This window comes from Chrysochloris asiatica, unplaced genomic scaffold (genome assembly GCF_000296735.1).
Source record: "Chrysochloris asiatica unplaced genomic scaffold, ChrAsi1.0 scaffold00142, whole genome shotgun sequence".
Lineage (NCBI taxonomy): Eukaryota > Metazoa > Chordata > Mammalia > Afrosoricida > Chrysochloridae > Chrysochloris > Chrysochloris asiatica.
Window position 1 is genome coordinate 2,195,189 of NW_006408660.1, and position 15,840 is coordinate 2,211,028.

Genomic DNA, 15,840 nt, shown 5'->3' on the forward strand with positions numbered 1-15,840 from the left:
TTATGAGTTGAAACTGACTCAATAGCAGTTAATAACAAGTGTTTACATATGCACACTGTATATACTGAGAAAGGACTGGAAACATGTATATATATATATATATGTGTGTGTATGGTTGTGGTTATGTGCCATGGAGTTGATTACGACTCATAGCAACTCTGTACGGGATTTCCAAGGCTGTAAATCTTTACGGGAGCAGAAAATCTCATCTTTCTCCCACGGAACAGCTGGTAGTTTCAAACTGCTGACCTTGTGGTTCGCAGCCTGATTCGTAACCACTATGCTACCAGAGCTCCTTGTATATATGTATAGATATATAGATAAAGACAGACATAGATATGTGATAATGTAGGATAAGCACTAGACTGCAAACTGAACTGCAAGGTCAGTGATTCAAACCCACCAGCCACTCCTTGGAAACCCTATACAGTGTCGCTGTGGGTCAGAACCAACTCAACAGCACTTAACAACAACAAAAGAATTAAATTTTTTTCATTATGTAAACTTAATAATTCTACTTTTCTTTTTTCTTCTGACTTGTTTTCCACGCCTATTGTTTTAAGAAAAGATGCATAATATTGTAAAAATCATACCGCATATGTAACTCATTTAGAAAATCACTTTTACACTAAGTGGTAAAAATATAAAGCCATGTGAGAACTCCCAGATTTGCAGAGAGTACTCATGTAACCTAGCTTGGATGGTTTGCTAACTAGAACTCGATCAGATGAAGATAAAGAAGTTTGATGCCAGGAGCAATCATTAAAAAAAAAAAAAAAATCCATCTCTGCCTCTTATCTCCCACAGCCAAAAACAAAAAAAGAACAGCTATGGAGGCACTTTTTCTCTGTCTCATAGGGTCACTGTGACTCAGAATCAACTCAGTGGCAACAAATAAGCTGTGTTTGTGTTGTCTGTCCTTTTGTTACTTTCATGTAGCACATGTTTGCATCTTTCATGGTGTGTATTATACTACTCAGATCTCTTGTTACAAGTACAGAAACCCACGTGAACACAGTAATATGTTCATGCTAAGTGAGAAAATGAATACTCTGGGTCTGTAACGGTAGCTGGGGCTGCCTGAGTCAGGGGCTGCCAGGATTCTCCCTCTTTTCTCCCATCTCTGTTCTCTTTTGGGGTCCCCTTCACCCTCTCCTGCCAGCACCATAGCATGTCTGGCTTCACAGCCTTCCACTGCCTCCACCAGAGCCAGATGGAAATCTAGGGGACTCTTAATGTCCCAGCTGGCTTCTGGGCTTAACGCTGAACTGGACTAGTTCTGGTCCAGCCTGGTCCCTTGCCTGCCCTCGTGTTATATATAGGAGGTGAGCAGGGGAGTGAGCAGACATGGGGGCAGAGGCATGGCCAGGACCCAGGGAACAGCTGAAGGGAAGAGCAGATAGATGCCTGTTCCCAACTATCTCTGTCAACTGCTCAGGAAGAGTTATCTTGGCAATGACCCAGCAAAATAGTAAGCCAGCAGGCAGCCAAGTCCAACTTGTCAAGTGAGGCCTTCTGGCACCGAACAGTGGCCTTCCCAGCCTGTTCTGGGAGTACTGGAGTTCCACCAAAACACCTCAGTGCCAAGCTAGTGGGTTCTTCTCCTTTCACTTCAGCTGGGCCACTCCTCTTTTGTCTGCTTTGTGTATCTGCATTCCATAACAAATTTTTCTTCAATAAGAGGCACTCCTCTGAGGTGGGGAAAGGTTGAGGTGAAGACACACACATAGGAGGAAAGAACACTGGCTCTGGGGCCAGGGAGATCAGGTGTTTAGTCCCGATTATTCTGCTCTGTGGCCTTGAGAAAGTCAATTTCCTGCCAACTAGATGGCCTCCAGGGTCCTTCCAGGTGCACATGCTCCACGTTCTCTTAGCCTGGAAAGGCCTGTTGTCCAGCCTGCTCTAAGGATAGGCAGTGGTCATGCTGATGATACTGATAGCCAACGTGTGCAGTTTGTGTGCCAGTGACACTGCTTGATGCTTTATGTACACAAATCTATGAACTCTCCTACAGCCCTAAAAGGAAAGCCCTTAGTGTCCTTAGTTTACAGATGAGGAAACGGAGGCACAGAGAGATTCAGAAACTTGGCTAAAATCACACAGCTGTTGTAAAGTGCCATCGAGTTGGTTCTAACTTATAGCAACCCCGTATAGCAAAGGGTGGGAAAAGTCCAGCCCCAAAGTCATATAAGGCATACAAAATCATTTGACTGGCCCTGCCAAGGCAACCACAGTTCCAGCCATCATATTGGTGGTAGTGGTGGTGGTGTGCCATGGAGTTGGTTTCAACTCATAGCAACCCTACATAGGGTTTCTGAGGCTATAAATCTTTACAGAAGCAGAAAACCTCATCTTTCTCCCATGGAACTGCTGGTAGGTTTGAACTGCTGACCCTGAGGTTAGCAGCCCGACTCGTAACTACTACACTACCAGAGCCCCTCAACCATCATATTGTTGTTGTTAGGTGCCACCGAGTCGGTACCGACCCATAGCGACGTTATGCACAACAGAAGGAAACACTGCCCGATCCTGGGCCAACCTTAGTACTGTTGTCACTCATGAGTCCATTGATGCTGCCACTTGGCCAGTCCATCTCGTTGGGGGTCTTCCTCTTTTTTTCTGACCCTCTACCTTGCCAAACATCATAACCATCTCCAGTGACTGGTCCCTCAAAATATGTCCGAAGTATGAGAGATGAAGTTTGGCCATCTTGGAGCACTCTGGCTGCACTTCTGCCAAAACGGATCTATTGGTTCTTTTGGTAGCCCATGGCACTTTCACTATTCTCCTCCAACACCATAACTCAAAAGCATCAGTTCTTCTATGGTCTACCTTATCCACTGTCCAGCTTTCGCATGCATATGAGGTTATTGAAAATACCATGGCTTGGATCAGGTGCACCTTAGTCCTCAAGCTGACATCTTTGCTCTTCAACACTTAAAAAGGTCTTGTGCAGCAGATTTGCCTAATGCAATATGTCATTTGATTTCTTGACTGCTGCTTCCATGAGTGTTGATAGTTGATCCAAGAAGAATGAAGTCATGACAACTTCATTCTTTTCTCCATTGATAAGAATGTTGCTTATTGATCCAGTGGTGAGGATTTTTGTTATCTTTACATTGAGATGTAATCTACACCGAAGTCTGTGTTCTTTGATTTCATCAGTAAATATTTTAAGTCCTCTTCACTTTCAGCAAGCAAGGTTGTATCATCTGCATATTGCAGGTTGTTAATGAGTATTCCTCCAATCCTGATGCCACATTTTTCTTCATATAACCCAGCTTCTCTGATAATTTGCTCAGCATACAGGTTGAATAAGTATGGTGAAAGAATACAACCTTGTCGCACACCTGTTTTTAATTTGAAACCATTCAGTGTTCCCATGTTCTGTTTGAACAACTGCTTCTTGGTCCAGGTACAGATTCCTCATGAGCGCAATTAAGTGTTCTGGAATACTCATACTTCTCAGTGTTGTCCATAGCTTGTCATGATCCACACAATCGAAAGCCTTTGTGTAGTCAATAAAGTCCAGGTAAACATTTTTCTGATATTCTCTGCTTTCAGCCAAGATCCATCAGTCATCAGCAGTGATATCCCTCATTCCATGCCATCTTCTGAATCTAGCTTGAACGGAAGTTTTCTGTCAATGTATGATCGTAGCTGCTTGTGTATTACCTTTAGCAAAACTTTACTCTCATGGGATATCAAAGAGATTGTCCGATGATTTCCACATTCCGTTGGATCACCTCTCTTTGGAATGGGCACAAATATGGATCTCTTCCAATTAGTCAGCCAGTATTATTGGCTGTTGATCAATGATACTACCTGTTGAAAAGTTTGAACATTAACCATTTCCTTTGGGTACAGTGACTTTGTGGATTCCTTCCATCTTTTGATGCTTTCTGCGTCATTCAGTAGTTTGCCTAGAGTATCTTTCAGTAATGAAAGTCGAGGCTTGAATTTTTTTCTTCAGTTCCCCCAGCTTGAGAAATGCTGAGCATGTTCTTCCTTTTTGGTTTTCTGACTCCAGATCTTTGCACATTCTATTGTAATATTTGTAATATTTGGCTTTATCTTCTCAAGCTGATCTTTAAAATTTTCTGTTTAGCTCTTGGACCTCCTCATTTCTTCCATGTGCTTTAGCTCTCTATGCTGCAGAGCAAGTTTCAATGTCTCTTCTGACATCCATTTTGACCTTTTTCTTCTTTCTTGTCTTCTCAATGACTTTTTGCTTTCTTCATGTATGATGTTCTTAATGTCATCCCACAACTCTTCTGGTTTTCTGTCTTTAGTGTTTAATGTATCAAATCTGTTTTTCAGATGATCTCTAAATTCAGGTGGGATATATTCAAGGCCATATTTTGACTCTCGTGGACTTGTTTTAATTTTCTTCAGCTTCATTTTCAATTTGCATATGAGTAATTAATGGTCTGTTCCACATCTGCCCCTGGCCTTGTTTTGACTGATGATATGGAGCTTTTCCATAGTCTCTTTCAGTAGATGTAGTCAATTTGATTTCTATGTATTCCATCTGGTAAGGTCCATGTGTATAGTCGTCTCTTATGCTGTCTAAAGAAGGTATTTGAAATGAACAAATCATTGGTTTTGCAGAATTCTATCATGCATTCTCCAGCATTATTTGTATCACCAAGACCATATTTTACAACTACTGATCCTTCCTCTTTTCTCCCAACCTTTGTATTCCAATCACCAGTAATGATCAATACATCTTGATTGCCACCACTTATCTGTCAGTTCGTTGTATTGTGGTGTCTTGTGAGTTGCTGTGATTCTGAAAGCTGTGCCACTGGTATTTTAAATACCAGCAGGGTCACCCATGGTGGATAGATTTCAGATGAGCTTCCAGATCAAGACAGACCAGGAAGAAAGAGTAACGAACTACTTCCGAATATTTAGTCACTGAAAACTTTATTAATAGCAGAGAAACACTGTGTCAGCCATCATATTAGGGGTGAGTTAATTAACTCTTTTTCCAAATATAGCAGGCTAAGTTTTTTGTTTTGTTTTTTTAAGTTTTTATTGTGAATTGAGTGATAGTTTACATGGGAGAATATCAGTTTTACACTCATCCTATTATATTTCATTTCATTGCAATGATTACAATCCCTTACATGCATCATCATTCAACAGTATTTGCTTCTATTCCCTGTTTTGTTGTGGGTTTTTTTGGATGTACACCAAAACACTCAGGAATATGGAATCATTTAAATAATCAAAGGGCACACGCTAGCAGATTTAGTTTTAAGTTGATAATTTTGTGTAGAATTTCCAAGCTGGTGAGTTTGAACTACTGACCTTGTAGTTAGCAGTCTAGTGCTGATCCTACAGTGCCACCCCAGGATTCCCAAGATCACACAGCTCGTATGTGGTAAAGCCAGAAGTCTGAGCCCAGACCCTTTCTTGTGCTAGTGCTTATACATAAATAAATACAGCACCCTATGTTATACTAGAACTATTCACTGAATCCTTGGATGGCTCAGTCTTTAGGCGGTCAACTGCTAACTGAAGGTTGGCGGTTTGAATCCCTCAATGGCTCCACAGGAGAAACAACTTGGAGATCTGCTCCAGTAACAATGAGAGCTTAGGAAACACTCTGGGGCAGTTCTATTCCGTCGTTCTCAGTTACAGTCGGCTCACCGGCCATGTGGTTCATTTTAATGTTGCACTAGTGCTTATATGTAAGTAATGAGTAATTAAAGCAAACTAGCCCTAGTCATATTGTTCAAAGAATTCTCAGTGCTCCATTCCCAAGGCTACTTCAGATTCCACAGGCAAGCGCTAGTGTGCTGAAATCCTGTCACTTAGCTTCCTAAAGTGATTGTCTCCAAGAGAAAAAGAATCAAGATTGACTTGCAACCCTGCATGCGTGTGGAAATGGTGGGTGGCTCCATTGACTGGATTGCAGGCTGTGATAAGTGTTGGAATTTGACTTTGTTTTTCCTTTCCAGCCTGAAATCCTCCAGGACTCCAAACTCATCACACTGTACCTTACCATGCTCGTCACCTTCACAGACACTTCCACGTGGAAAATTCTTCGGGGAAAAGGTCTGTGGAATTACTTCAAAATCTTTCCTGCTTGGCATTGCCATAGAGAATCTGGGAGACCTTTCTAAGGCACTCTAGTGGCACTGTAGAGTAAGCGATGGCTGCTAACCACAAGGTCGGCAGTTCAAACCCATCAGCCACTCCACGGAAGAAAGATGTATGTAGCTGTCTGCCCGCATAAAGTTTCACCGTCATAGAAACCCTGGATTGGGACACTATGAATCAGGATTGAGTTGATGCCAGTGGATTTGAGTTTTGAGTTTCTCTCCTTTCTACAAAGCACTTTCATTGCCACAGCCCCATTAGGAGGCCCCATAGACCATACACCTGAAGGAGCCCCCAACAAGATCCATCCAGTTGCATTGTAGCGGCCAGAATGTGTTCAGAATATGTTGTGGTCTCACCTTGGTTTGATTTATGCTTAAAGGTGTGGCTCCTCTGGTCTCATTTTTTATGCTCCTCAGGCACTAAGTGACAATATTCATTTAGGTCTTGTCATTGCATTTGAAAAATCATTGGGCAGCTATTTTGCCCATAAAATTTGCACTGTGAAGCTGCCTCCTCCCCTGAAAGTTGTCCTTAGCCTTCCATGTTTCCTGTCTTTGTTTCATGCTCCATTCAACCACAGCTATGTACCAGATGCTGTGTGTGCACTGGGGACACAGTGCTGAGCAATAGAGAAAAGGCCACTGTCCTCTTACCTGACTACTGCTGTGTACCCTGTCCTCTCGCCCAGAACTTAGTCTGGTGAATGACAGACATTCAATAGAAGTCACTCTCATAGCTTTAGAACGAGAGCACTGGGATTCGCTGAGTGGCAGAATGGGACAGGACTTTGAAAATAATGGGACCTGTCTGTGTGAAGACCCCAAGCCAGGAGGAACATTCATTTTAGATAGTATCCTGGTCAGAGATGGAGGGTTCAAACTTGGAGCATTTATGACTGGCTTGAGTTTATATCCCATTGTGTAAAGGAGACAGCCACAGAAAGTAGGAAGTGTCAGGCCCCAAGAGGGAAACAGAAGGAGGCCTGGAGGAGCTTCTGGCTGGGAGAGGAGAGAACGTGCCGCTTAAAAGGTGGCAGCGGACCCAGACCTTCCAGTAGAGAAGGCATTCTAGACATGCAGGAGCTCCAGAATTCTGGAACCAGACCTAACGAGTGTAGGGAGACAAGCCAGAGACTAGCTCATTTCCTTACGGCCTTGAGCCCAGGACATAATTTTCTGTCCCCAAAACAGTTCACATTATGGCCAAAGAGTTTTTTCTGACTCTTATCTTTGTTTAGGTGAGAGTCTACGACCAGCCTTGAACCACATTTGTGCAAATATAATGGGACATCTGAACCAGCACGGGTTTTATGCAGTGCTACAGGTCTGTGGCCCCGCCCCCAATACGTCTCCTCCACACCTTCCGCACCTTACATTCTTAGATTTGATCTCAGGATTTCTGGTACCTTTCATAGAAAACCTTTTTACAGGAAGAGTTTAAAACTCAGCCTCTCCTCCGTCCCCTTGTGTGGGGTCACTCACAGCTTCCGTAAGGGCAGGACAGTGGGCCTGAGACCCGTTTAATGCTGCACATTTTTGGTTACTGAGAGGAATCTAGTCACTTGAACCTTAAAATTGGGAGGGAGGCTCCAGGGCTTTTTCCCTCAGGTTCTTTCTTGATTGGCTAGAGTCCGAAATTATATTTCTATGGCCATGTGCTTCAACAGCCTTTTCCTACTCTACCTCATTGTGCCAAGGAGCTCTGGTAGTGTAGTGGTTACAAGTCGGGCTGCTAACCTCAAGGTAAGCAGTTCTAAACTGCAAGCCATTCCACAAGAGAAAGATGAGGCTTTCTGTTCCCATGAAGATTTACAGCCTCAGAAACCTTATACGGGGTCGTTATAAATCACAACCAACTCCACGGCACACCACCACCAGCACCACCAGCTAGCTCAGTTTGTCCCTCTAAGGAAGTGTCAGGTGCCTAATAGTTCTTTTAGAAAAGCACTGTGGAATCCCTAACTTTGGGAGCTACCATTGGGGGAGCACTTTGCCATCATGGCACCAGTGATGGGCTGTGTCCATATTGGACTGCATTTTCTCCTCACAACAGCCCTGTCTGATGATGTGATCAACAACTTATCCCCAGAGAGGAAGCTCATAGTGGAGGTTGTTCACCTGGACTGCTTTTAAAATAATGTGGCATCTGGACATTACAAGTTTGATTCTTTTTTTAATCAGTCATGAATTTTTAAAAATCACTGAGTATGTAAAAAAAAAACTATACACATACTTAAACTTGAGAGTGACTGAATGAGTCAGACCCATGACTTCTCTCCCTTTTTTAAACCATTGCAATACAGTTATTTTTTAATACAAAGCACTCATTTTACTTTCCGTGCTAATTGTTTTTCATGTTTATTATTTTCTTTGTGCTCCCTTGCTGTGTGTACCCATGAATAGAAAGGTACTGTCTTCCCCTGACGAGTTCCCCTGTTCTTTTCAGACACTGTTAACTCGTGGCCTGGCCAGACCCCGGCCCTCTCTCTCCAAAGGCATGTTAACTGCAACCTTTTCTCTAGCACTGCGGTAAGTAAGAAACCACAGTTTGGGTCTGTCATGCTACTCAGTGCTTGCTCCTCATGTTTTCTTTCTTCTTAGTCCTTATGTTAGTTTTGGGGTTACCCAGGTTGTCAGAATTCATTCCAAAGATCCAGGAAGTATTGCTCTTGGTGAGAGTGATATACTTGTGGCAGCTCATTTTCTTACTTAATGGCGTGTCTCTTCAAAAAGAATGGCTTTCACACTGCCAGTGGCCACATGCAATGATTTTTTTCTCTTTTCTTTTCAGTTTTTAATTGACCCAGTCATGGGACACCTAAGAGCTGAAGGCAGGCCCAGCAAAGGGCCAGGTATCAGGATCCAGGGGATAGTCTTATATGAACACAGATTGAAAATGTGAGGATTTGAGGACCCAAGAGGTTGTGATATTTGTCTTCACTTAGTAGTCGCTTTGGAGATGTGCAGTATCTAAGGAGCTAAATAGTCCTTTGTGAAATTGCACCTGCAGTTCTGAGAACTGCCAAGTGTAAATAGCTAAACTTGTTCAAAACTTATTTAACAAAAACAACTGCTGAGGGGACCGTTAAGTTGGGGGGATGTGGATAAGAACTCCTGTAGGAAAGTGTCATGGTCAGCTCTGCATGGTAGACGCTGCCACCTCTGTCTGTACCCTCCTGCCAACCCACAACTCGATCACTGCTGCTTTGAGAAGGTCTGTGGCAACAAGACCATGTGAGCTTGTTGAACCTGACGTCTTCTCAAACATATCTGCACGTAGACTGTCTCATGTTGTTGTTAGCCACCACATCTGTGGTCAGCTGATTCTTGACAAGAGTGACAAGTTCATTCAATGGGGAAAGAAGACAGAGTCTCTTCAATAAATGGTTTGGGGAAAATTGAATTTCCACATGCTGAAATATGAAACAGGAGCCATGCACAATCATACACAAACACAAAATCAAAGGGTATTAAGTGCCTAAATGTGCAAACTACACCATAAAATTGTTAGATAAGTAAGTGTCAGGCCAAGCTTTCAATTGGGAATTATCTACTATAACAAAAGTACAAACAGGAAAAGACAAATAAATAGGATCTCATAAACATGAAAAGCTTTTGTTCTTCAAAAGGCTTTACCAGAACCATATCAACTTCTGCTTCCATGACGCTGAGACCAGAAGAACTAGATGGCGCCCAGCTACCTCTATTGACCACTCTGAAAGGGATCATATTAGAAGGCCCTAGATAGAGTGGGAGAAAAATCTGGAAGAAAATAGAACCATAAATAACACCAGGCTTACTGTTTACCATTTTTCGCCCCTTCTAGCAGGGCACATCTGTGTGGCTTTGATTAGTACTGGCTACCATCCAGTCCTTCTGGTCTTAGGCTAAGTCACGGTTCATGAAGACTGTTTTGTCCTGTAGGCTCATTTCTTCTTTGCATCTTTGGTTTCCTCCTTTCTTGTGCCAGACAAGTAAAGACCAATAGTTATATCTTTGACAGCCACTCATAAACTTGAAGATTCCAGACACTACTCACCAAAGTAGGCTATAGAGCCTTAACTTTATGAACTGTATTATGTCAATTGACCAAGATGTTCCATGAGCTTCTGTGTACCCTGATCTTTAACAGCCATTTGGTATTAGATGAAATGATAGTACCATTATTGACTTAACAGCTCCCTGTCCTATGTTTCCATTTTCAGCCTTTAGTTTTCCAGGAAGTCCCATGGAGTGTAATTGCAGGGGGTCTGGGGAACACTGGTAGGATTGCTCTTTGGTCGGGTTGCACACACAGACCTGTCTGAATGGGTTGTCTGTATTCTAGCCCTGTGACCGCTGCACGATTTTCAGACAGTCTGCTTCGGCCATTCCTCATCCACATCATGTCTGTACCTGCTCTTGTGACCCATCTCAGCACCCTGACCCCTGAGGTAAGTAGATTCCTCAAATTCTCACCCCCAAAATCAGTTTGCTTTTCTCCCTCGAAGTTAAAAAATGACGTTTCTTCTTCTATTCCCCTATTTTCTCCTCGATTTTACTTCACACAAGTAGCCAATAAGGGGTCCTGATGTGGCGCTGTGGGTTAATGAGCTGAACTGCAAGGTTGGGTGTTCACACTCACCAGCTATGAGTCAGAACCAACTCGACGACACTTAACAACAATAATATAGTGGCCAGGATGACACACTCATGATTACAGCCCAAAGAATTGAGTCCTCATCTTTTCCCTTCTTTTCTTGATGCTGAAAAAGCCCACTAAGCATCCTGTCACTGCTGTTGTTGTTTTTAGATATTGTTGAGTCCGTTCCAACTCATAGCAAACCTGTATAGGGTTTCTGAGGCTGTAAATCTTTACGGGAGTAGAAAACTTCATCTTCTCCTGAGGAACGGCCGGTGAATTGAAACTGTTGACCTTGCTGTTAGCAACCCAATACACAATCCTCTGCATCTCCAGAGCCCCAATAGACATCCTAGTTATGGTGATTGCCTGCATGCTTTAATGGAAATCAACTCACACCAGCTTCTGCCTTAACGGTTTGCCATTGTTCACAGCGGCTCACAGTTTTAGAATCTCATGACATGCTTCGTAAATTCATCATCTTTCTAAGACACGAAGATCAGTGCTGTGACGTGTGTGAGCGTTTAGAAGGCTGCCATACGCTCTGTCTGATGGGTGAGTCTCTTGTGACTGCAGTTTGTGTTCCACAAGTCGGAAAAGGCCAGCCTCTTCTGATTTTCACCTATCCACAAGGGACCTTCCCAGAGTTCCTGGAAGAATCGCATGATCCTTTCCTTCTGTTTTTCCATGAACTTTTGGAAAACCTCATCGAGGTCATGAGTTGGTTGAGATAAGCATTGGAAGTCCTCACAGTAAAAGACGTGTTCTCGGTTAGACTTGGAACATAGACAAAGTCCGAAGACACATGGGAGTTACTGCAACCTGGCAAGCTAGTTGAGTGGCTGGAAATAAGCAGCAGATTTCACCCCTCAGCTTCCTGGCAGCCAAGGAAAAAAAATGAAAGTGTGCTGAGCTTCCTGTCCTCTCGGGGCCTGGGGAGAAGGGCAGTCAGGAGGAGCTAAATTGGAGGGCCTGTGTCACCTGTTGTACAAACAGGCCTCTGTGTGAAGAAAGGGTTTGTGGATAGAAATGTTTAAAAGCAGCAGAGGTACACCATTCATACTGCCTCACCAAGAGAAATGTGCTTTGTACAGAAGACGTGGCCTTGGGCTACATATTACAGGAATTTACTGTGGTGAGACTTCACACACAAGGGTTTTTAAGGAACTTGGGTGAGCATTGAACCACAGTGATTTCCCAGAACATCCAGATGCTCTGCAAAGGGTCGTTTCTCAGCTTGCCTCTAATTTTAAAAAGGCAGTATAATATTCAATTGTAGTGACAGCTAAACATATCCCACACCCTGACATGCCTGGCATTTTGCATGTGTTTGTTCAAATAATCCTTACAATCTTTTTTACATGAGAAAACATATTTGAGAGGTGAGGAATGAGTCACACAGCTCACCAGAATTGGGCTCCAGGCCCACCTATCCTATGCCGGCACCGCACTGCGGCCCATAGCACAGTCCCTGTCCACATGAAACTGCTGCTCGTACATCCAGGCAGCAGGGCTGGGAGGTGCTGGGGCGGGCCCATCACACAAGCCTTCTCTCTTGGTAGGCAACCTCCTCCACTTGGGCTCCCTCAGCCCCAGAGTATTAGAGGAGGAGATGGATGGCTTTGTGAGCCTGCTCACCCAGATGCTCTGCTACTGCCAGAAGTATGTATCACAGAAGAAATCCAACCTGACCCACTGGCACCCTGTCCTAGGCTGGTTCTCCCAATCTGTGGACTATGGGTGAGTCCCCTTCCTTCTTTCCTCCTGCCTTTCAGCTGCTGTTCTTTTGTTTCTTTTCATAAGAGTAGTATGTAGTCACTGTATAAAATGTACTCAAATCAAGCCCACAGTCACAGAGCGGATTCTGACTCAGAGTGACCCCAAAGGTCAAAGTACAGCCACTGCCTAGGGTTTCCGAGGCCCTGACAGCCTCATCTTCTCCCATGAAGGATTGGAATCACGGAGCTTGCTGCTAACAGCCTAATGCTTCACCCACCAGGCCTTCTTGTATAAAATATAGGTGAGACCAAAGCAAAATTAAAACCACCCCATAGTCCTACCCTACTACTCAGGAGCAATCTACATGGACCTCCTTTCAGTCTTTTTTCTAGATTAAAATTTTTTTTTTTTTTTCAAAATGTGGTGGTGGTATGCTGTGGAGTCGTTTTTCCAACTCATAGTGACTCTGTACAGGGTTTCCAAGGCTGGAAATCTTTATGGGAGAAGAAAGCCTCATCTTTTTCCTGCAGAACAGCTGGTAGTCTCAAACTGTTGACCTTAAGCTGCCCAACTTGTCACCACTATGCTACCTAAGCTACTTTTTCAAAGCATAAGGTATTTTAATGAACTAGCAATTTTTGAAGGCAGACAGTGAAAGAGAAGTGAGACTTGAATGTTAGAAGAATAGAATATAATCTAGGACTTTATCCAGTTCAGAAATGACTTTAATATTATACAACTATAAACTGGGCCTAGAGTCAGTCCTGGTGCAGTGTTGTAGGATAAGTACTGGGTTGCCAACCACGGTGTTCTGTCGTTTTGTCCATGCCAACAATGCACAGGCATAAGAATGTAACACGTGTCAAAAGCTAATGTGAGGCCGGGTTACACGGTTTGTCAGAAAACTAGGACACAGTGTGCGCTATTTGTGTAAAAAACATACAGCTGTTGTTAAGTGCCATTGAGTCATTTCTGAGTCTCTGTGGGTTTTCCGAGGAGCAGCTAGAAAGTTTAAACCGCTGACGTTGCAGTTCACACAACCTTGCAGTCCAGTGCTTATCCTACAGTATTGTTGTTGTTAAAGTGCTGTCGAGACGATTCCGACCCATAGCAGCCCTGTATAGGGTTTCCAAGGAGCAGCCGGTGAGCTTGAACCACTGACCTCGCAGTTCAAATGACTTTGCAGTCTGACGCATTAGTCCACAGTGCCACACCAGGACTCTCATCCTATAGTGCCGCACCATAAATTGTGTTTTACAAAAACAAGACCATGTTGTTTTAGAATCTGATCTTTTAATAAATTGTTTGCTTTATCTTTTAATGTTATGTCTTCAACATAACTGTTGATTGGCTACACTGCTAATTTTTTTAATGATTTTTTTTATTAGTCAACCACATGAGACCGAAAGATCAGCATTTGCCCCAAAAGAAAGCTCAGAAGACTGGAAGGGGCAGGAAAGAAGGACAGTGGAAACAGGGACCCCAGGGAGGAAGTAGGAAGAGTACTGTTACATTGAGGGGATTGGAACCAGTGTCATAAAGCAAAATGTGTATAAATTGTTGGATGGAATACTAATTTACTCTCTAAATCAGGGGTGGTAACCTCATTCATGGGCTATACAAAATTATCAGCTTAAAAATTATCCTGCTATATTTGGTCAAACATTTCATTAACTCTCCCCTATTGACTGGCTGTGATGCTGTGGGTTAATGCGCCAGACTGCAAAGCCGTTTGAACTGCAAGGTCAGCAGTTCAAGCTCACCAGCTGTTCCTCGGAAACCCTGCACAGGGTCTCTATGGGTCAGCACCAACTCAACGGCACTTCACAACAACAGTGACTGGGTGTGGCACTGTGGGTCAATGCGCCAGACTGCAAAGCCATTTGAACTGCAAGGTCAGTGGTTCAAGCTCACCAGCTGCTTCTCAGAAACCCAATACAGAGTTGGTATGGGTCGGAATCAACTCAATGACACTTAACAACAACAATGACTGGGAGTCCTGGTGTGGCGCTGTGGGTTAATGCGTCAGACTGCAAAGCCGTTTGAACTGCTAGGTCGGCAATTCAAGCTCACCAGCTGCTCCTCGGAAACCATATACAGGGTCACTATGGGTCAAAACCAACTCAACAGCACTTCACAGCAACAACAATGTGATGAATAAGGAGCCCTGGTGCATTATGGTTTATGAGTGGGGCTGCTAACCTCAAGGTCAGCAGTGCGAATCTACCAGCTGCTCCATGGGAGAAAGATGAGGCTTTCTGCTCCCGTGAAGATTTACAGCCTTGGAAACCCTGTACAGGGTCGCTATGAGTCGGAACTGACTCCAATGGCAAATAACCACTGCCACCACAGTGTGATGGCTGAAACTGCGGTTGCCTTGGCAGGGCACCAAATAATTTCACAGGCCAGATGTTCCCCACCCCTGCTCTAAACTTTCACCCAAACAAAAAAGTAAAATCATAGTTTATTGTGTTTTCAGTGAATGTTTACACAGCCGTTTCGGTTCCCATTCAGCCATCTCTCCAGACATTGTCCAGTGACACTGTTTACATTCTTCACAGTGGGTGACACTCTCACTCTTTCTGCTCTGCGTATTCAGCTTCCATTCCTCTAAGTTCCCTGCCCCCTTACCTTCTCATCTTGATTTTAAAGGAATTGTCCATCTTTTGGTTAGACTGCCATATTTTGGGCATAACTAAAGTAGATGGGGAAATTCAAAGGGAATAGATATCACACCGAATCTTTTTCAAGAGGTGTGGTGAATGTTTTTCTTTTTTTTTTAGTTTTTATTGTGAATTGAGTGATAGTTTACATGGAAGAACATCAGTTTTACATCATCATTTCATTGCAGTGATAACAATCTTCTCTGTGTATCATCATTCAACAGTATCTGCTTCTATTCTCTCTGTTGTTAGTGGTGGGTTTTTTTTTTGTTTTTTGGAATGTGGGGGCATGTATGTAAAAACACTCAGGAATACAGGAATATATAATAATTTAAACAGCCAAAGGGCTGCAAGCCTGTCTCCTGGCCGTCAGCACTCAGTCCTTCTCTTTCCATGAGTCTAGAGACGTCAGCTGCTCCCTCTCTCCATCTCTGCCTCCATCTCTGGTGTTGCTGCTTCTCTGGATAGGGTCCCACATTCTGCTTATGCTCTTCTCCCTTGATGTTCCTAAGGTCCTCTTTCTGGACTGTAAGATTAACTGCTCCCCCATTTTGTTACAAAACTTCCACCTTAACAGTTTGACATTTGCAATTAGTAATGGTATAAATTTGTTTTTCTTAAGAGGCACAGTATACATTAGCTTTTCTTATGACACAGATTTCAAATACTAGGCATAAAGAATGGAGATGAAGTAAGGTAGCCTCATGAATTTGAAAAGGAACCC

At 43.4% G+C, this 15,840-nt stretch overlaps 1 protein-coding gene across 1 annotated transcript in view; it reads left to right on the forward strand.

The window, feature by feature from the left end:
- The window catches only part of UBE3B (ubiquitin protein ligase E3B), a 52,175-nt gene that overhangs the window by 5,867 nt on the left and 30,468 nt on the right, over positions 1–15,840 (forward strand). The window contains exons 6-11 of the mRNA XM_006870438.1: positions 5,970–6,066; positions 7,352–7,437; positions 8,560–8,642; positions 10,441–10,546; positions 11,169–11,289; positions 12,297–12,474. Of these exons, the coding sequence (XP_006870500.1) occupies positions 5,970–6,066; positions 7,352–7,437; positions 8,560–8,642; positions 10,441–10,546; positions 11,169–11,289; positions 12,297–12,474 (671 nt within the window). The remainder of the gene's footprint in view (positions 1–5,969; positions 6,067–7,351; positions 7,438–8,559; positions 8,643–10,440; positions 10,547–11,168; positions 11,290–12,296; positions 12,475–15,840) is intronic.